We start from the raw sequence: 23,397 nt of genomic DNA, 5'->3' as shown, positions 1-23,397 counted from the left end.
CCGCTGGAAATTTGCAACCTAAATTTATTCTGTCTGTAACTTTGATTTGCTCACTGTCGTCTTATCCTGTCATGGCGTTTGTAGATTCAGGTGCTGCCCTGAGTCTTATGGATCTGTCATTTGCTAAGCGCTGTGGTTTTACTCTTGAACCATTAGAAAATCCTATTCCTCTTAGGGGTATTGATGCTACGCCATTGGCAGCAAATAAACCGCAGTATTGGACACAGGTTACCATGTGCATGACTCCTGAACACCGCGAGGTGATACGTTTTCTTGTTTTACATAAAATGCATGATTTGGTTGTTTTAGGGCTGCCATGGTTACAGACCCATAATCCCGTCCTGGACTGGAAGGCTATGTCAGTTTCTAGTTGGGGCTGTCGTGGTATTCATGGGGATATCCTGCCTGTGTCTATTGCTTCTTCTACGCCTTCGGAAGTTCCGGAGTATTTGTCTGATTATCAGGATGTCTTTAGCGAGTCCAGGTCCAGTGCATTGCCTCCTCATAGGGACTGTGACTGTGCTATAGATTTGATTCCAGGCAGTAAATTTCCTAAGGGAAGACTCTTTAATCTGTCGGTACCTGAACATACCGCTATGCGTTCGTATATCAAGGAGTCTTTGGAGAAAGGACATATTCGTCCGTCTTCTTCCCCTCTTGGTGCAGGATTCTTTTTTGTGGCTAAAAAGGACGGATCTTTGAGGCCTTGTATTGATTATCGGCTTTTAAATAAGATCACTGTCAAATTTCAGTATCCTCTGCCGCTGTTGTCTGACTTGTTTGCCCGAATTAAAGGTGCCAAGTGGTTCACCAAGATAGACCTTCGTGGTGCGTACAACCTTGTGCGCATTAAGCAAGGTGATGAATGGAAAACCGCATTCAATACGCCCGAAGGTCATTTTGAGTACTTGGTGATGCCTTTTGGGCTCTCCAATGCGCCTTCAGTTTTTCAGTCCTTTATGCATGACATTTTCCGGAAGTATCTGGATAAATTTTTGATCGTTTATCTGGATGATATTTTGGTTTTTTCTGATGATTGGGACTCGCATGTGGAGCAGGTCAGGTTGGTCTTTAAAATTTTGCGTGAAAATTCTTTGTTTGTCAAAGGCTCAAAGTGTCTCTTTGGTGTACAGAAGGTTCCCTTTTTGGGGTTTATTTTTTCCCCTTCTGCTGTGGAGATGGACCCGGTCAAGGTCCGAGCTATTCTTGATTGGACTCAGCCCTCGTCAGTTAAGAGTCTTCAGAAGTTCTTGGGTTTCGCTAACTTCTACCGTCGTTTTATCGCTAATTTTTCTAGCGTTGTGAAACCTTTGACGGATATGACCAAGAAGGGCTCCGATGTAGCTAACTGGGCTCCTGCTGCCGTGGAGGCTTTCCAGGAGTTGAAACGCCGGTTTACTTCGGCGCCTGTTTTGTGCCAGCCCGATGTCTCACTTCCCTTTCAGGTTGAGGTGGATGCTTCGGAGATTGGAGCAGGGGCCGTTTTGTCGCAGAGAGGCCCTGGTTGCTCTGTTATGAAACCTTGTGCCTTTTTCTCTAGGAAGTTTTCGCCTGCCGAGCGAAATTATGATGTGGGCAATCGGGAGTTGTTGGCCATGAAGTGGGCATTTGAGGAGTGGCGTCATTGGCTCGAGGGTGCTAAGCATCGTGTGGTGGTCTTGACTGATCACAAAAATCTGATGTATCTCGAGTCTGCTAAACGCCTTAATCCGAGACAGGCCCGCTGGTCATTGTTTTTCTCCCGCTTTGATTTTGTTGTCTCGTATTTACCAGGTTCAAAGAATGTGAAGGCCGATGCTCTTTCTAGGAGCTTTGTGCCTGATGCTCCTGGAGTCGCTGATCCTGTTGGTATTCTTAAGGATGGAGTTATCTTATCAGCTATTTCTCCGGATCTGCGACGTGTGTTGCAGAGATTTCAAGCTGATAGGCCTGAGTCTTGTCCACCTGACAGACTGTTTGTTCCGGATAAGTGGACCAGCAGAGTCATTTCCGAGGTTCATTCCTCGGTGTTGGCAGGTCACCCGGGAATTTTTGGCACCAGAGATCTGGTGGCCAGGTCCTTTTGGTGGCCTTCTTTGTCAAGGGATGTGCGGTCATTTGTGCAGTCCTGTGGGACTTGTGCTAGAGCTAAGCCTTGCTGTTCTCGTGCCAGCGGGTTGCTCTTGCCCTTGCCTGTCCCGAAGAGACCTTGGACACATATCTCCATGGATTTCATTTCTGATCTTCCGCTATCTCAGGGCATGTCTGTTATCTGGGTGATATGTGATCGCTTCTCCAAGATGGTCCATTTGGTTCCTTTGCCTAAGCTGCCTTCCTCTTCCGATCTGGTTCCTGTGTTTTTCCAGAACGTGGTTCGTTTGCACGGCATCCCTGAGAATATTGTGTCAGATAGAGGATCCCAGTTCGTTTCCAGGTTCTGGCGATCCTTTTGTAGTAGGATGGGCATTGATTTGTCGTTTTCCTCTGCTTTCCATCCTCAGACTAATGGACAGACGGAGCGAACCAATCAGACTTTGGAGGCTTATTTGAGGTGTTTTGTCTCTGCTGATCAGGACGATTGGGTGACATTCTTGCCGTTGGCTGAGTTTGCCCTTAATAATCGGGCTAGTTCCGCCACCTTGGTTTCGCCTTTTTTCTGCAACTCTGGTTTCCATCCTCGCTTTTCTTCAGGTCATGTGGAGTCTTCTGACTGTCCTGGGGTGGATTCTGTGGTGGATAGGTTGCAGCGGATCTGGAATCATGTGGTGGACAACTTGAAGTTGTCACAGGAGAGGGCTCAGCGCTTTGCCAACCGCCGCCGCGGTGTGGGTCCCCGACTACGCGTTGGGGATTTGGTATGGCTTTCTTCCCGCTTTGTTCCTATGAAGGTCTCCTCTCCCAAATTTAAACCTCGTTTTATTGGTCCTTACAAGATATTGGAAATCCTTAATCCTGTATCTTTTCGTCTGGATCTTCCTGTGTCGTTTGCTATTCACAATGTATTTCATAGGTCCTTGTTGCGGCGGTACGTTGTGCCTGTAGTTCCTTCTGCTGAGCCTCCTGCTCCGGTGTTGGTTGAGGGCGAGTTGGAGTACGTGGTGGAGAAGATCTTGGATTCTCGCCTCTCCAGGCGAAGACTTCAGTACCTGGTCAAGTGGAAGGGCTATGGTCAGGAGGATAATTCCTGGGTGGTCGCCTCTGATGTTCATGCGGCCGATTTAGTTCGTGCCTTTCATGCCGCTCATCCTGATCGCCCTGGTGGTCGTGGTGAGGGTTCGGTGACCCCTCACTAAGGGGGGGGTACTGTTGTGAATTTGCTTTTTGGCTCCCTCTAGTGGTTACTAGTTTTTTGACTCTGGTTTTTCTGTCTTTCCTTTTATCCGCACCTGGGTCGTTAGTTAGGGGCGTTGCTTTATAAGCTCCCTGGACACTCAGTTCTATGCCTGGCAACGTAGTTATCAGAGCTAATCTGCTGTGCTCTTGTCTACTGATCCTGGTCCGGTTATTCAGCTAAGTCATTTACTTTGCTTTTTGCTATTTGTTTTTGGTTTTGTATTTTTGTCCAGCTTGTTCCTAATCTGTATCCTGACTTTTGCTGGAAGCTCTAGGGCGCTGGTGTTCTCCCCCCGGACCGTTAGACGGTTCGGGGGTTCTTGAATTTCCAGTGTGGATTTTTGATAGGGTTTTTTGTTGACCATATAAGTTACCTTTCTATATTCTGCTATTAGTTAGCGGGCCTCTCTGTGCTAAACCTGGTTCATTTCTGTGTTTGTCATTTCCTCTTACCTCACCGTTATTATTTGTGGGGGGCTTCTATCCTGCTTTGGGGTCCCTTTCTCTGGAGGCAAGAGAGGTCTTTGTTTTCCTCTACTAGGGGTATTTAGATTCTCCGGCTGGCGCGAGTCATCTAGGATCAACGTAGGTATGACCCCCGGCTACTTCTAGTGTTGGCGTTAGGAGTAGATATATGGTCAACCCAGTTACCACTGCCCTATGAGCTGGATTTTTGTATCTTGCAGACTTCCACGTTCCTCTGAGACCCTCGCCATTGGGGTCATAACAATAAAGATAGTAGCTGCTGCAGATCCACAGGTCTTCAACGACCAGAGAAAGTACTGTATTCAATGGGAAATTCGTAGTTAAAATTCCGTGCTGCTGCTGGGATGAATTTCAGGAGAATGTAGTCAATTCACAGTGGTTTTATTCAACGCGTTTCAGGGGTTTCATGCCTCCTTCATCAGGAAATGCCACCTGAGATTTGAAATTACTTTTTAAAACAAGTAATTTCATGTCCATGATACTAAGACTGGGGATACAAAAATGTTTTGCTACCAGTAGGTCCATTTTTTTCTCTTATTGTTTTTCGATGAGAATTCATCCTTGTGCTAAGTTTTTGCCCTGTCTCCCCCACATTCAGACCCCCAGTTGGACATTTAGTACAAATAATTAAATACACCACATTAGATGTGATGCAGCTGAAACTACCTGTTATGTGGTGTATTTAAAGGGACACTGTCACCTGAATTTAGAGGGAACAATCTTCAGCCATAAAGGCAGGGTTTTGGGGTTTTTGATTCACCCTTTCCTTACCCGCTGGCTGCATGCTGGCTGCAATATTGGATTGAAGTTCATTCTCTGTCCTCCGTAGTACATGCCTGCACAAGGTAATCTTGCCTTGCGCAGGCGTGTACTATGGAGGACAGAGAATGAACTTCAATCTAATATTGCAGCCAGCATGCAGCCAGCGGGTAAGGAAAGGGTGAATCAAAAACCCCAAAACCCCGCCTCCATGGCTGAAGATTGTTCCCTCCAAATTCAGGTGACAGTGTCCCTTTAATTATTTGTACTAAATGTCCAACTGGGGGTCTGGATCAATGTGTTTGCAAGATCATAGCGACCCCTTCCTCAGGACAATAAAGACAATACAAACATGAAAAGTCTAAATACACTTGAATGACCTGACTAAAAACATGTCATGACTGTGTCACTGTTTGTGGTCAGTATGGTTAGTAACTATAAATGACAAAAAAAAATTAAAATACAAATTGAAGTAAATGGCTATGTTAAAATGTATATTTTTTCAGAGCTGAAACTGGAGTATAGATATTTAATTTTTGGTTAAAAGCATTTTAAAAAATTAAATGACGTGTTTATGCATGCATGCATGCATGCATGTATGTATGTATGTATATACACCGTATATATATACATTTATATATATTTATTGCTATAGTATTAGTGCCTTTTGAAGCCAAACTGTTTATAAAAAGCAAATGGATATAAGATGGTTGTCTAGTACATATATATTGTGTTCAAACATAATGATATAATGGGTTACTTATGTTTTTCCATTATCTTGTCACACGCCTTATTACGGTAGCGTGTGCGGGCTACGAGAGCTATATATTATGTCAGACTGATACCAATGTTGGGCACGGTGCATCATTGTAATCAAAATGGCACCCAAGAATCTCAAGGGGAAACGTTAACTTTCAACATGGATTGGAAAACAAAATCTATCTTTTCTCTGATAGAGAGCCAAGGCCATACACGTGATAAGTTCTATGATCCAGTGTCCTATGACTTCAAGAACATTTCCAAAAAACATCCATTGCACAACATAAGGTCTAAAAATATGAGGTGCAACCTCCCCCCCTCCCCAAAATAAAATAGGAGAAATTTGGCCAAACAGAAACATAGATCCAGCGACAGCCTGAAAAACAATAAGCAAATAATGATTACCGTATATACTCGAGTATAAGCCGACCCGAGTATAAGCCGACCCCCCCTAATTTTGCCACAAAAAACTGGGAAAACTTATTGACTCGAGTATAAGCCTAGGGTGGAAATGCAGCAGCTACCGGTGAATTTCAAAAATAAAAATAGATCATTATTTCCCCATAGCTGTGCCATATAGTGCTCTGCACCGTTCATTATTTCCCCATATCTGTGCCAAATAGTGCTCTGCACCGTTCATATTGCCCCATATCTGTGCCATATAGTGCTCTGCACCGTTCATATTGCCCCATATCTGTGCCCCATATAGTGCTCTGCACCGTTCATATTGCCCCATATCTGTGCCATATAATGTTCTGCACCGTTCATATTGCCCCATATCTGTGCCCCATATAGGCTCTGCATCGTTCATATTGCCCCATATCTGTGCCATATAGTGCTCTGCACCGTTCATATTTCCCCATATCTGTGCCCCATATATGCTCTGCACCGTTCATTTTTGTCCCATAGCTGTGCCCCATACAGTGCTCTGCACCGTTCATATTTCCCCATAGATGCTCCATATAAATCTGTGCCGCTGCTGCTGCAATAAAAAAAAAAAATGCCATACTCACCTCTCTTGATTGCAGCTCCCAGCGTCCGGTCCCAGCGTCTCTGCGCACTGACTGATCAGGCAGAGGGCGCCGCGCACACTATATGTGTCATCGCGCCCTCTGACCTGCACAGTCAGAGCGCAGATAGACGCCGGGAAGATGGAGCGGCGCCCGGCGGCTGGAACGGGGACAGGTGAATATGACATACTTACCTAGTCCCAGCGACCCTGGCGCTCCCCGCCTGTCCCACGGTCTTCTGTGCTGCAGCCTCTTCCTCTATCAGCGGTCACCGGCACCGCTGATTAGAGAAATGAATAGGCGGCTCCACCCCTATGGGAGGTGGAGCCGCCTATTCATTTCTCTAATGAGCAGTCCCACGTGACCGCTGAAGGGGGAAGAAGCTGCAGCACAGAAGACCGTGGGATGGCAGGGGGAGCGCCAGGATCGCTGGGACTAGGTAAGTATATCTCAGCGCCCTCTCCCCCTCACCCGCCGACCCCACTGCTACCGTGACTCGAGTATAAACCGAGAGGGGCACTTTCAGCCCAAAAATTTGGACTGAAAATCTCGGCTTATACTCGAGTATATACGGTAGGTTGGCTGGTAAAGGAGGAGGCAACGCAATTCAGGATTATTCTGAGTACATGAGGAAGTAAATAAACTACTCAATAATATACATTACCAGACTATTCAATGAGGACCCCTTCCCGAAAGTTGAAAAATAATTTTAACAGCTAATTACTACACACGTGGTCAAAATTGTTGGTACCCCTCGTTTAATGACACAAAAACCCACAACGGTCACAGAAATAACTTGAATCTGACAAAAGTAATAATGAAAAATCTATGAAAATGAACAAATGAAAGTCAGACATTGTCTTTCATCCATGCTTCCACAGAGTTAAAAAAAAAACAAACAAACTCAATAAATAGGCCAGGACAGAAATTATGGTACCCTTGAAAATAATGTGACAAAAGGGACATGTTAAATCAAGGTGTGTCTACTAACTAGCATCACAGGTGTCTACAATCTTGGAGTCAGTGAGTGGGCTTGTATATAGGGCTACAGATACTCACTGTGCTGTTTGGTGACATGGTGTGTATCACACTCAACATGGACCAGAGGAAGCGAAGGAAATTAGAAATTAGAGATTACAAAGAAAATTGTAGACAAACATGTTAAAGGTAAAAGTTATTAGACATCTCCAAGCAGCTTGATGTTCCTGTGACTACAGTTGCACATATGATTCTGAAATTTAAGATCCATGGGACTGTAGCCAACCTCCCTGGACGTGGCCGCAGGAGGAAAATTTACGACAAATCAAAGAGACGGATAATATGAATGAAGACAAAAGAGCCCAGAAAAACTTTTTGGCAAAGCACATCAGCTCTATGTTCACAGATTGAAAAATGAAGCATATCAAGAAAAGAACACCGCCCCTACTGTGAAACATGAAGGAGGCTCTGTTATGTTCTGGGGCTGCTTTGCTGCATCTGGCACAGGGTGTCTAGAATCTGTGCAGGGTACAATGAAATCTCAAGACTATCAAGGGATTCTAGAGAGAAATGTGCTGCCCAGTGTCAGAAAGCTTGGTCTCAGTCGCAGGTCATGGGTCTTGCAACAGGATAATGACCCAAAACACACAGCTAAAACACCCAAGAATGGTTGAGATTAAAACATTGGTCTATTCTTAAGTGGCCTTCTGTGAGCCCTGACCTAAATCCTATTGAGCATCTTTGGAAAGAGCTGATACATGCTGTCTGGAAAAGGCAACCTTCAAACATGAGACAACTGGAGCAGTTTGGTCTTGAGGAGTAGGCCAAAATACCTGTCGAGAGGTGCAGAAGTCTCATTGACAGTTACAGGAATCATTTTATTACAGTGATTGCCTCAAAAGGTTGTGCAACAGAATATTACCATAATTTCTGTCCAGACCTATTTCATGAGTTTCATTTTTATAACAATTCTGTGGAAGCATGGTTGAAAAACATTGTCTAACTTTCATTTGTTCATTTTCATAGATTTGTTTATTATCACTTTGATCAGATTCAAGTTTTTTCTGTGACCATTGTGGGTTTTTCTGTCATTAAACGATGAGTACCAACAATTTTGACCACGTGTGTAACACCTTTACCAAAGGAATCCTCAATTTAAATGAAAAAAACAAAAACATTTTGTCATACAAAACCCTAACTGACCTTTTTTCCTACCACCTCCCAAGGATCTCTTACAGATCCACCTAGTCGTCCGATTATATCAGGTATTAATTCTACAACAAGTAACCTATCCCTTTCAATAGATAGTATTTTACAGGAACATGTAATACAACTTCCCAGTTATCTCAAAGAGTCAGCTCAGCTAATCAGAGAACTTTGTAATATCAGATGAAAAAGCAACAATAATAATAATATTATTTTTATTTCTATAGCACCAACTTATTCCCCAGCACTTTACAACTACAGCTTATTAACTCTAGATGTAACAGCACTGTACACTAACATCATGCCCTCGGTTTGGAATGTGTTGTATATTACCTAGAAAATGACTCTAAATTTCAAGATCAATTTTTCTTTTATTAGAAGAACTCAAATTAATTTTAGCTGACAATTATTTTACCCTTAATGGGACCACTTATAACCAGACCAGTGGAACCGTCATGGGGACGACAGTAGTGCCAAGTTTTGCAAACTTATTCACGGGGAAATTTGAGGAGACAGATTCACAATAATGCTAAATACAAAGGGGACATCATACTCTATCAACGATTTATAGATGACCTCTCTATCATATGGGAGAGATATGAGGACAAAGCTCTACACCAGGGGTGCATGGTCTGCAGTCCGGGGGTCACCTGCTTGTCTGACAGGTTAACTATACGTGGGAAGACACACACACAAGAGTAGTGGCAAGCAGATGAGGCACAGTAGACATCTCTGGATGTATCATACATCATGAAAATTGGGTCTACAGAAAGTAGTATGTGAATTAGACAGGTAGTCATGTCTTTGGCTCTCCCGACTGTAGTTTATGGAAGTTCTGAATCATTAGGCATTAAGCAAAAAACCCATGACCACTGTAGAGAGCCACATGCATCTGTGACCTATACCTCTTTAACGCCAATTCAAACTGTTTTTTTGCGGGGATTTAGAAATGTATTTTACTGAAAATAAAAAAAGTTTCAAATACTCTTTGAATAAGCTTCCTCCTCTTTTTTACTTTACTTTCTTTGTCATCCTGAGGAAGGGATCAGTACGACACAGAAAAGCGTTGATCCATATATAGTGATTACGTTACGACACCAAAACTTGTTGTTCCAAATATAATAATTAATCTTCTTCTACTACTTCTCAACATCATACTATCACAGCACCAGTGCTTCCAGCATTTAGTCTGCAAGGCTTCTATCGACTCCCACTATCTTTCCATTTCCTACTAAGGGCTACCTGCGCTGGATCAGAGTTAGCAGCAGCAACCACCACTACCCAGCCAAACTAAGGTGTTGTGTTCTTAACACAACACCCTCAGGTGAACACAACTGACATAGGGTGAGACCAACACCTCCTAACAGGTCTGCATCTGCACGATACTGCAATGGTGCCCCTATGAGCGCATGTCCCCTTGTTTTTCAGACTGGTATGAATTAGTATCTGTCACCTGTGAAAGCGTATTTATAATATCAACTAAAACTCATCTCATATCTTGTGTATTACAGAATTTGCTTTGTACAAGTCCCTACCCTATCAGTCCCTGTCTGTGGACACCTTCACTTACATGAACGATGAGTATGTGGTCATTGCTCAACCATTTACTGGCAAATGTGTCTTTTTGGAGTGGGATCATGTGGAAATGTCTTTCAGGAACTATGACAACATCACAGGTATTATTGACAACCAGCTCTTGATGAAAAAAATCTAAGTGTTCATCATATGTCTCTAATTAACTCTGTGTTATCTTAGGCACATCAACCGTGGTCTGCAAACCTATAGTCATCGAGAAGCAGCTCTATGTCATAGTGGCCCAATTGTTTGGTGGCTCTCATATTTACAAGAGAGATATTTTTGCAAACAAATTTATAAAAATTCAAGACATTGAAGTGATTAAGATCCGAAAACCCAATGACATTGAGACTTTCCGGATAGATGACAACTGGTATTTTGTGGTTGCTGATAGCTCGAAAGCTGGTTGCACAACCATCTACAAGTGGAACGGAAATGGATTTTATTCCCACCAGTCTGTACATATGTGGTATCGAGATACGGATGTGGAATACCTAGAGATTGCCAACAAACCACATCTAATTCTATCTAGCAGCTCGCAACGCCCGATTATTTACCAGTGGAACAAAAAATACAACAACTTCTCAAAGCATGCGGAAATACCAGACACGGAGGACGTGTATGCCGTTAAACACTTTTCAGCCAAGGATGATGTCTACCTCTGCCTTACCCGATTCATTGGAGATTCCAGGGTGATCAAATGGGAAGGAGGCTCAGTCATTTCTGATATCCAAAGGATGCCTTCTCGTGGGTCAATGGTCTTCCAGCCTTTAGAGATCAACAACCACAAATATGCTATCCTGGGAAGTGATTATTCCTTCACCCAGGTTTTTCATTGGGATGTGGAGAAAGGAAAATTTGTGAAATTTCAAGAGTTAAACATCCAAGCCCCCAGGTCTTTCACACATGTGTCTATAGACAAACACGACTTCATGTTTGCTTCAAGTTTTAAGGGGGCCACACAAATATATGAACATGTTATAATTGACCTGAGTGCATGACCATTGAAAATCGAATGCATTAGAGACTTTTTAACCTGGACAGTATGAACTAAATGCATGATAACCCTATCTCTTGACATAATTCTGGATGACTGGCTTCAGAAGCTAGGAAGGCCAGAACAGAAGCATTGCTTGTTTCTCCCTCATTAATTTGTCATGTATAGTGGTTTTGAAAGTTGTACTTTTTCTAAAAAAAAAAATACCTACAAAATCTTGATAGTTGACTGGCCTTTCCATTAACAGTTTGTACATATTTGTGTATATGGCATATGTCCATCTGAAGAGATATATATAAAAAAGTTACTTTTCCGTTTATTTATTCACCTGTTGGAGAGAAAACTGCCAAATAAAATGTTTACATTTTGTGTCTTCCATGTTACATATTCATTTGCCTGAATTATAGGAAAGCTTGGAAAGTGATGTATTGGAACTCCCACCCACTCCCCACATTACTTCCACTGGTCCTCTCTTATTCTCCTTGCATTATTTCACCAGAGAAGATATACTTAAAACAGGGGTGGGTAGTACATTTTCCCAGGGGGCCACGAGAGGTACTATGACTGTTTGTGGAGGGCCGAACTAATAGGCTGAAATTAATTCTGCTTAATATTAATATACTAATTATAATTATTTTATTTTAATTGTTTCAATTAATATTGAGCAGAATTAAGTATGCTGACACCTCCTATATACAGTAGGAGTTCACACGCAGCCCCTCTATATACAGTTTGAGTTCACACACAGCCCACTAAATACAGTATGAGCTCTCATATAGTTCCTCTATATACAATGAGCCCCCGTACAGTCCCCTATGTTCAGTATTAGCCCCCACAGTACCCTTATATACAATATAAGTCCCCCACATTCCCTCCTACATATATTGTGATCCCCTTATATACAGTGTGAGCAAGGAACCAACAGAATCAATATACACGAAAACATAGGAGAATAGGTATAGGGCAATAGTATGTGGATGTATCAGACTGAAAGTAATACTGATATAAACCACATAAAATATATATTTAGCTAGCTGGGCAATTGAGGTATAGTCATAGAAAGTACAGGTAAGTATATAGCAATGTATATTGGGTCAAGTCTATAATTATATACAGTACAGACCAAAAGTTTGAAAATTGTACATTCACACTGAAGGCATCAAAACTATGAATTAACACATGTGGAATTAAATACTTAACAAAAAAGTGTGAAACAACTGAAATTATGTCTTATATTCTAGGTTCTTCAAAGTAGCCACCTTTTGCTTTGATGACTGCTTTGCACACTCTTGGCGTTCTCTTGATGAGCTTCAAGAGGTAGTCACCGGGAATGGTTTTCAATTCACAGGTTTGCCCTGTCAGGTTTAATAAGTGGGATTTATTGCCTTATAAATGGGGTTGGGACCATCAGTTGTGTTGAGCAGAAGTCTGGTGGATACACAGCTGAAAGTCCTACTGAATAGACTGTTAGAATTTATATTATGGCAAGAAAAAAGCAGCTAAGTAAAGAAAAACGAGTGGCCATCATTACTTTAAGAAATGAAGGCCAGTCAGTCCGAAAAATTGGGCAAACTTTGACAGTGTCCCCAAGTGCAGTGGCAAAAACCATCAAGCGCTACAAAGAAACTGGCTCACATGAGGACCGCCCCAGGAAAGGAAGACCAAGAGTCACCTCTGCTTCTGAGGATAAGTTTATCCGAGTCATCAGCCTCAGAAATTGCAGGTTAACAGAAGCTCAGATTAGAGACCAGGTCAATGCCACACAGAGTTCTAGCAGCAGACACATCTCTACAACAACTGTTAAGAGGAGACTTTGTGCAGCAGGCCTTCATGGTAAAATAGCTGCTAGGAAACCACTGCTAAGGACAGGCAACAAGCAGAAGAGACTTGTTTGGGCTAAAGAACACAAGGAATGGACATTAGACCAGTGGAAATCTGTGCTTTGGTCTGATGAGTCCAAATTTGAGATCTTTGATTCCAACCACCGTGTCTTTGTGCGATGCAGAAAAGGTGAACGGATGGACTCTACATGCCTGGTTCCCACCGCGAAGCATGGAGGAGGAGGTGTGTGGGATTTATTCAAAATTGAAGGCATACTGAACCAGCATGGCTACCACAACATCTTGCAGCAGCATGCTATTCCATCCGGTTTGCGTTTAGTTGGACCATCATTTATTTTTCAACAGGACAATGACCCCAAACAAACCTCCAGGCTGTGTAAGGGCTATTTGACCAAGAAGGAGAGTGATGGGGTGCTACACCAGATGACCTGGCCTCCACAGTCACCAGACCTGAACCCAAGCGAGATGGTTTGGGGTGAGCTGGACCAGAGAGTGAAGGCAAAAGGGCAAACAAGTGCTAAGCATCTCTGGGAACGCCTTCAAGATTGTTGGAAGATCATTCCCAGTGACTATCTCTTGAAACTCATCAAGAGAATGGCAAGAGTGTGCAAAGCAGTCATCAAAGCAAAAGGTGGCTACTTTGAAGAACCTAGAATATAAGACATAATTTCAGTTGTTTCACACTTTTTTGTTAAGTTTATAATTCCACATGTGTTACGGTAATTCATAGTTTTGATGCCTTCAGTGTGAGTGTACAATTTTCATAGTCATGAAAATACAGAAAAATCTTTAAATTAAAAGGTGTGTCCAAACTTTTGGTCTGTACTGTGTGTATATACAGTATATCATCACACAGCCAGCAATATTTTACCAGTAATATTGCTTTAACACATACCAGGATAGCAGCAGGACCTCCGAAGTGATGCGCCCATCCCGACGCGCGTTTCGGCGATTCATTCGTTAAAGAATGGCATCATCATGGGTGGGGGAGGTTTAAAAATGCAGCATAAGCTGCATGATTGACGCATGCCCAGTGAGACGGAGTAGGAAGTTAGCCGCCACCTGCTGCACATGACCTCCGATGCCGCACACGTAGTTGCAGCACTGGAGGGCATGACAGATACAGGAGAAACTGCTGGATGGCACATATCACACACATGCGTACTGCCGGGTGAGTCACTCAGAAAAAACAGGATGGATCAAAAAAGTAAGGATGTGATGAACAAATATATGAAGATAAAAAGATATACTGTATAGGTAAGATATAGAATTTATCCCATCAACATCTTACAAAAAATAGGAAATATTTATAAAAATTATATAATTTACATCTTACATATATACAACAGTATATATAAATAGTATCTAGATATAGTAATAATAGATAAGACATATATATATATATATACACATATATACATATATATATATATATATATGGCATTTGAAGCATATAGGGGACATAAATCTACCTGTATATATCCACATCAAGATGATACAATAATATAATATGAAAAGATGTATAAAAATAAGAAATATAAACACATTATGCACAGGACATCAACTACCATTAGAATTATGTTATGTTGTTAATATTAGGTGTGTATCTAAGAAGTGTGCAATATGTACATAGGAAGAATGAGAAAAATACAGTGAGAATGTATATACAGCATATATATATATATATATATATATATATATATACTGTATATATATACAGTGGGGCAAAAAAGTATTTAGTCAGTCAGCAATAGTGCAAGTTCCACCACTTAAAAAGATGAGAGGCGTCTGTAATTTACATCATAGGTAGACCTCAACTATGGGAGACAAACTGAGAAAAAAAAATCCAGAAAATCACATTGTCTGTTTTTTTATCATTTTATTTGCATATTATGGTGGAAAATAAGTATTTGGTCAGAAACAAACAATCAAGATTTCTGGCTCTCACAGACCTGTAACTTCTTCTTTAAGAGTCCCCTCTTTCCTCCACTCATTACCTGTAAGTAATGGCACCTGTTTAAACTTGTTATCAGTATAAAAAGACACCTGTGCACACCCTCAAACAGTCTGACTCCAAACTCCACTATGGTGAAGACCAAAGAGCTGTCAAAGGACACCAGAAACCAAATTGTAGCCCTGCACCAGGCTGGGAAGACTGAATCTGCAATAGCCAACCAGCTTGGAGTGAAGAAATCAACAGTGGGAGCAATAATTAGAAAATGGAAGACATACAAGACCACTGATAATCTCCCTCGATCTGGGGCTCCACGCAAAATCCCACCCCGTGGGGTCAGAATGATCACAAGAACGGTGAGCAAAAATCCCAGAACCACGCGGGGGGACCTAGTGAATGAACTGTAGAGAGCTGGGACCAATGTAACAAGGCCTACCATAAGTAACACACTACGCCACCATGGACTCAGATCCTGCAGTGCCAGACGTGTCCCACTGCTTAAGCCAGTACATGTCCGGGCCCGTCTGAAGTTTGCTAGAGAGCATTTGGATGATCCAGAGGAGTTTTGGGAGAATGTCCTATGGTCTGATGAAACCAAACTGGAACTGTTTGGTAGAAACACAACTTGTCGTGTTTGGAGGAAAAAGAATACTGAGTTGCATCCATCAAACACCATACCTACTGTAAAGCATGGTGGTGGAAACATCATGCTTTGGGGCTGTTTCTCTGCAAAGGGGCCAGGACGACTGATCCGGGTACATGAAAGAATGAATGGGGCCATGTATCGTGAGATTTTGAGTGCAAACCTCCTTCCATCAGCAAGGGCATTGAAGATGAAACGTGGCTGGGTCTTTCAACATGACAATGATCCAAAGCACACCGCCAGGGCAACGAAGGAGTGGCTTCGTAAGAAGCATTTCAAGGTCCTGGAGTGGCCTAGCCAGTCCCCAGATCTCAACCCTATAGAAAACCTTTGGAGGGAGTTGAAAGTCCGTGTTGCCAAGCGAAAAGCCAAAAACATCACTGCTCTAGAGGAGATCTGCATGGAGGAATGGGCCAACATACCAACAACAGTGTGTGGCAACCTTGTGAAGACTTACAGAAAACGTTTGACCTCTGTCATTGCCAACAAAGGATATATTACAAAGTATTGAGATGAAATTTTGTTTCTGACCAAATACTTATTTTCCACCATAATATGCAAATAAAATGATAAAAAAACAGACAATGTCATTTTCTGGATTTTTTTTTCTCAGTTTGTCTCACATAGTTGAGGTCTACCTATGATGTAAATTACAGACGCCTCTCATCTTTTTAAGTGGTGGAACTTGCACTATTGCTGACTGACTAAATACTTTTTTGCCCCACTGTATATATTAAAAAAATTAGGAAATAGTGTGACAGATTAGTGAATTAGAATATCACACGTGAAAAAATGTTAAATATTTAAGAAATATTCAAAAATATATATGATTGTGAAATAAAATGTAGGTAAAAAAGTGAGAATGCAAGGGAATATTAAATTGGAATTGTAAAGCAGAGAAATATGAAGAGTAAGGAGAAAGGATGTGGGCAGGAAAAAGGAGAGAGGAGAAAATGGGAAGGGGTATGAGAACAATATGATAATATAGGTGCAGGATTTGTGGAGGTATACAGAGATTCTAAAAACTTGCCAAATGTGATGATGGTTACAAAGCGATGTTCTATTTGTAACTTCATGGTCGTGAGAAAATTCATTCAATCAGGTGATTATGGCTCCTGAAGTGCCACCATTGTCTGAGCATGAACAATCAGGTAAGTTCTATCCATAAAATTACTAAAGGAGAATAAAAATAAAGCTAAGTGAACAAAGTAACGTAAATAACTAAAAAGGGTATCTGGCTGCAAACAATATAAAAATAATGATAAAAATGTCAAGGATGAAAAGGAGGGCACAGAAATAAATGGGGCGAAACAAAGGTTTTTGTTGAGTCTGAGGGGGTATACCGTATTTAGGGTCCATATCCACCTAGATTCCCGCTGTACTAATATTTGGCTGATATTTCTGCCTCTTATATTTGGAATTATTCTGTCGATACCCCTCACTCTAAAACAGGATGAGTCACAGTTATAATGCAGTTTGAAATATTTTGGGATGGTCTTAAGGTAGGATAAGTCATCTACATCTATTGCTGCATCAATTCTATTGAGGTGTTCCAGAACTCGAATTTTAAGTTGGCGAGTAGTAAGACCAACATACATTTTTGAGCAGGGACATGTGGCATAATAAATGATCGCTTTTGTGGTAAATGAGATTTGATGTTTAATATTGAACTGTTTGGATCCAGTAGTCATAAAAGATGTCAGTACGCTCAATATGTGGGCATGCCAGACATACCACACATCTTCCACAAGGGAACATTCATGACGGGGACGTGCATTATCTAGAAAGGTGGTAGGGTCATTAGAGTAGTACCTTCTCACCAATATATTACAGAAATTTTTTCTTCTCTGAAATGTAATACTCGGTTTGTTGGGTAAGTATTTTGATAGGGTAGGATCTGCTAAGCGGATAGGCCATGATTTTTCCAGACATTGCCTCATTACAGAGACCTGAGAATTAAAGTCACTAATTAATGTAACATGGTTATTGGGGGATGGTACACTAGATGTGTATAGGAGTTGATGTCTGGGGGTATGTTTTGCCCTGTGATGAGCACGATTAATTGAGGGATGGCTCTAACCGTGCTCCCAGAATCTGAGTTTAAGATCCCTGCATCTCATTTCAAAGTTATCAACAGTTGAATACACATATGTCGCAGCCGTACGAATTGTCCAACGTGTACCACTCTAATCATAGGAGAAAGCCGATAAAAAGAGGCATGAAGTAGAGAGTTAACAGATGTAAGTTTGCAGAAATATCAATTTATAAGTAGTTTTGAGAATAGTGACATCTAAGAAGTCAATGATATGTGGATCATACTGGTAAGTCAAGTGAACGTTACTGTTATTGGAATTGAGTGAAACCACGAATTCGTGTAGCGCTTCAATCGAGTCAGGAAAATATTGTCAATGTACCGCAACCAGAATATGACGCAGTCTATTGACAGATGCTGATCAGATAGGAAAAGGTCCCTCTCCCACAGCCCTAGGAACAGGTTAGCATATGAGGGAGTGAAGGTGGCGCCCATAGCTGTTCCCTGGAGGTGGTGGTAGGACCCTTTAAAAGTGAAAAAATTGTGCGTGAGAGAGAATTTAAGTAAGTGTGGCACCCCAGGGTCCTGGTCGTCGCAGTGGTATTGCTTTCCTCTCGGGGAGAGTGATGCTACGTTTGGAGGCAAAGAAGGATAACTGCATCCAGGTACCACAAACATGCAACATGTTCACACTCCAGACCAGAAGGGAGAGCTCTAAGCATCTTTAAGGTGAACTCCCCTATAAGAACATCCTGATCTGGAGGGAAAGGGTTTAGTTCCTGTCAGAGAGACAGAGGGAAAGGAAGGAGAGGAGCCGTGTAGCCTGAAGTGTTACAGCTCCTGGGAAGAGACACACAGAAAGCCGAACACATTGCGAGCGTGAAGGAAAGCAAAGGAGAGGATACCAGAGGGAGACAACCCAGGAGCAGGCTGCCTCCTTCTGAGGCGCAGAATCCCGGTAGCCGGAACACCGAGGGAGTAAGGACCTTTATGCTTTGCTCCAGAGACCGGCAGGACAGCTAATTGCAAGTTACCTGTCTGCACCTATACCCAGGAGGCACGGTGGCAACCCATGGAGGCTGGGGCATGCTAGAGTCCCTATAAACAGCCTCAAGCCACCAGTCACAAAGGTTTGTCCTACAGCTCCTGGGAAGAGACACACAGAAAGCCGAACACATGGCAGCGAGCGTGAAGGAAAGCAAAGCAAAGGAGAGGATACCAGAGGGAGACGAGCCAGGAGCAGGCTGCCTCCTTCTGAGGCGCAGAATCCCGGTAGCCGGAACACAGTGGGAGAAAGGAACTTTATGCTTTGCTCCATTTACCGGCAGGACAGCTAATTGCAAGTTACCTGTCCGCACCTATACCCAGGAGGCACGGTGGCAACCCATGGAGGCCGGAGCATGCTAGAGTCCCTATAAACAGCCTCAAGCTACCAGTCACATGGGTTTGTCCTATCCTATACGGGGGACAGAGAAACACCACATGTGAGACCCTTATGTGAAGCCACAGTAAGGGACTACACCACTACAGCGCAAGGGAAGGCTACTGATTTTCACCTGGACAAGGGGACTCTGGACTTGCCTCCAAACTGGCCAGACTCTGCCTGACCTGTGATCTGGTGTCCTGGACTGTGGATGCTGAAGTCTTCAGTAAAGGTAAAGAGACTGCAACCATGTGTCCTCGTTCTTCTCTGTGCCTCTCACCATCCACCATCTACATACCGGGAAGCCCTGGGGACATACTTCACCTGTGGGAAGGTATACCATCTAGCTGCCATAACATCACCCCAACGGACCCCTTAAAGCAGCGTCGGTCACCCTGACCGAATACCACAGGTGGCGTCACGAACACAAACTTTATCCCTTTAAAGACCTTTCCCCTTTTACACGGACGTCCCAGGGCCACGGACCGGGTCAGCCACCGTAACATCCCCCTGCGAACCACAGGACCCGGTACCGAGTACCCCACAACCCATGGGGGCGATCCATAATCGTATACAAAAGTTGATCATATTGGAATGATTTCTGGCTAGACAAAGAGATACTGCACTGTCAGCTCTTTTGCTCACTGAGGTCTTCCTTTACACAAGTCTCCTGAAAAAATCCCATAAGAACAGGGGGAAACGCATTGGCACAGAGGATTGGGTAAAAATCATGAAGACTCTTGTTTGAGATAAGTAATATATCCTTATACTAATACCTCTGGGATTCTATATATGGTTGGCTACATGTACTCACTTTGCTGGAGGGTGCATCCCAGGTAATTACCGTATATTGAGAACTATATGTTTATGGTATAGTAAATATCTGTGCACCTTAAGCATTATTTCTTAAAGGACATGTATGTAATTACAATAGCTGAATGTTTTTTGGCCACCATTTGAATTTGATATTCCCAGAAGCATTGGTACGTATATGTATACACCTTGTGTATATCAACTGTTTAGCATAGATATTTTTCCTGTGTATACCCTGCATCATGTACAGTATATCTAACTTTTAATCTATGGAGAGTGGTTCTAATATGGATATGTGTTTTAGACATGAATGATTATTTTTAATAGTTATTTTTTTAGGGCTTTTGTTATTTTTTAGTTTATACTGTTTTGGACCACACACTATATATTCTTCACAAAGCCCCCTATATACAGGCACACATATTAAAAAAAGCTAAATAAAATCATACTGCGTGAGGGGCTGTGTGGGGACATACTGTGTGAGGGGCTATGTGGAGACATCATACTGTGTGAAGGGCTGTGTGGGGACATTATACCACATGAGGGGCTGTGTGGGGACATAACGCGTGAGGGGCTGTGTGCGGACATCATACTGTGTGAAGGGCTGTGTGGGGACATTATACCACATGAGGGGCTGTGTGGGGACATAACGCGTGAGGGGCTGTGTGGGGACATCATACTGTGTGAAGGGCTGTGTGGGGACATTATACGACATGAGGGGCTGTGCGGGGACATCACACCACATGAGGAGCTGTGTGGGGACATAATACTATGTGAAGGGCTGTGTGGGGACATCATACCATGTGATGTGATGGGCTGTATGAGAACATCATACCGTGTGAGGGGCTGTGTGGGGACATTATACCACATGAGGGGCTGTGTGGGGACATAACGCGTGAGGGGCTGTGTGGGGACATCATACTGTGTGAGGGGCTGTGTGGGGATATTATACGACATAAGGGGCTGTGCGGGGACATCACACCACATGAGGAGCTGTGTGGGGACATAATACTATGTGAAGGGCTGTGTGGGGACATCATACCATGTGATGTGAGGGGCTGTGTTGGGACATAATAGTATGTGAAGGGCTGTGTGGGAAAATCATACCGTGTGAGGGGCTGTGTGGTGATATAATACTGCGTGAGGTGCTGTGTGGTGACATAATTCTGTTTGAGGGTCTGTCTGAGGACATCATAATTTGTGGTGGGAAGGTGAGGGCATTACATTTTGCTGGGAGCTGTTGAAGGGACAAGGGCTGGATAACAAGAGCAGTGTAATCAAACTTTATAAAAAGCATTAAAGTATATCGTGATGATTCGCTGCTACAGGTAGGTCTACAGATTACAATAAATCCCTACGCATCATGTATTAGCAGCAGCGAGTCAACAGACAGTTCTGCTCAATAGTAATAAAAATGAATCGAAAACAACAGTCATGAGAAGGATTAAGTTTGGCCGGTTGGACATAAACTGACATACAGTGGGGCAAAAAAGTATTTAGTCAGTCAGCAATAATGCAAGTTCCACCACTTAAAAAGATGAGAGGCGTCTGTAATTTACATCATAGGTAGACCTCAACTATGGGAGACAAACTGAGAAAAAAAAATCCAGAAAAAGACATTGTCTGTTTTTTTTAACATTTTATTTGCATATTATGGTGGAAAATAAGTATTTGGTCAGAAACAAACAATCAAGATTTCTGGCTCTCACAGACCTGTAACTTCTTCTTTAAGAGTCTCCTCTTTCCTCCACTCATTACCTGTAGTAATGGCACCTGTTTAAACTTGTTATCAGTATAAAAAGACACCTGTGCACACCCTCAAACAGTCTGACTCCAAACTCCACTATGGTGAAGACCAAAGAGCTGTCAAAGGACACCAGAAACAAAATTGTAGCCCTGCACCAGGCTGGGAAGACTGAATCTGCAATAGCCAACCAGCTTGGAGTGAAGAAATCAACAGTGGGAGCAATAATTAGAAAATGGAAGACATACAAGACCACTGATAATCTCCCTCGATCTGGGGCTCCACGCAAAATCCCACCCCGTGGGGTCAGAATGATCACAAGAACGGTGAGCAAAAATCCCAGAACCACGCGGGGGGACCTAGTGAATGAACTGCAGAGAGCTGGGACCAATGTAACAAGGCCTACTATAAGTAACACACTACGCCACCATGGACTCAGATCCTGCAGTTCCAGACGTGTCCCACTGCTTAAGCCAGTACACGTCCGGGCCCGTCTGAAGTTTGCTAGAGAGCATTTGGATGATCCAGAGGAGTTTTGGGAGAATGTCCTATGGTCTGATGAAACCAAACTGGAAATGTTTGGTAGAAACACAACTTGTCGTGTTTGGAGGAAAAAGAATACTGAGTTGCATCCATCAAACACCATACCTACTGTAAAGCATGGTGGTGGAAACATCATGCTTTGGGGCTGTTTCTCTGCAAAGGGGCCAGGACGACTGATCCGGGTACATGAAACAATGAATGGGGCCATGTATCGTGAGATTTTGAGTGCAAACCTCCTTCCATCAGCAAGGGCATTGAAGATGAAACGTGGCTGGGTCTTTCAACATGACAATGATCCAAAGCACACCGCCAGGGCAACGAAGGAGTGGCTTCGTAAGAAGCATTTCAAGGTCCTGGAGTGGCCTAGCCAGTCTCCAGATCTCAACCCTATAGAAAACCTTTGGAGGGAGTTGAAAGTCCGTGTTGCCAAGCGAAAAGCCAAAAACATCACTGCTCTAGAGGAGATCTGCATGGAGGAATGGGCCAACATACCAACAACAGTGTGTGGCAACCTTGTGAAGACTTACAGAAAACGTTTGACCTCTGTCATTGCCAACAAAGGATACATTACAAAGTATTGAGTTTAAATTTTGTTTCTGACCAAATACTTATTTTCCACCATAATATGCAAATAAAATGTTAAAAAAACAGACAATGTGATTTTCTGGATTTTTTTTTCTCACTTTGTCTCCCATAGTTGAGGTCTACCTATGATGTAAATTACAGACGCCTCTCATCTTTTTAAGTGGTGGAACTTGCACTATTGCTGACTGACTAAATACTTTTTTGCCCCACTGTATTATCAAAGTCTTATAAGTTCTCCTGATCATTAAAAAATGCAACTTTGCAATTTAACTCTTATTAAGAATCCTCTCTGTTCTCAAAAACAGAGGGATTTTGCGAATTGCCTAGGTTACAGGTCACCCATGGAGTCTATCAAGGTCTCAGGCAAGTTGTTCATAAACTCTTTTGCTACAAAGCTTGCAAGTGCTGCTCTAATCGCAGGACCGATGGATTTATTCAAAGCATGATATACCAACAACAAAAAACGCAGCATAAAAACCCTATAAAATGCATGTAAAAATGCAAACAAATGCAATGAAAAAATGCAAGTACCCTAATGTACTTAATAGTGCAGAAATGGCACCGAAAATTTTCAATATTAAAAACTCATCATGTAAATGTGGCCTAACACTATTTTCCTGCAGATTAACCCCCGTATCTGCAGGTAAATTGCATATTTTTTTGCATGTGACAGGTTCCCTTTAAAAAGTGACTCGTGCCATTTCCTGCTCTAAAAATGTTTTGCTTCCACATTGTAC

The 23,397-nt window shown here is 42.6% G+C and overlaps 1 protein-coding gene across 2 annotated transcripts in view; it reads left to right on the top strand.

Moving 5' to 3' along the window:
* Positions 1-11,455, top strand: part of LGI1 (leucine rich glioma inactivated 1) — a 52,196-nt gene extending 40,741 nt beyond the window's left edge. For both annotated transcript variants that reach the window (XM_069753764.1, XM_069753765.1), the window contains 2 exons: positions 10,022-10,186; positions 10,266-11,455. In XM_069753764.1, the coding sequence (XP_069609865.1) occupies positions 10,022-10,186; positions 10,266-11,086 (986 nt within the window). In that variant the 3' untranslated portion in view covers positions 11,087-11,455. The remainder of the gene's footprint in view (positions 1-10,021; positions 10,187-10,265) is intronic.
* The last annotated feature ends 11,942 nt before the right edge of the window (positions 11,456-23,397 follow it).

Source organism: Ranitomeya imitator, chromosome 2, assembly GCF_032444005.1.
Source record: "Ranitomeya imitator isolate aRanImi1 chromosome 2, aRanImi1.pri, whole genome shotgun sequence".
Lineage (NCBI taxonomy): Eukaryota > Metazoa > Chordata > Amphibia > Anura > Dendrobatidae > Ranitomeya > Ranitomeya imitator.
Note: the sequence above shows the minus strand (reverse complement) of the source record. Positions and strands in the feature narration are given on the sequence as shown.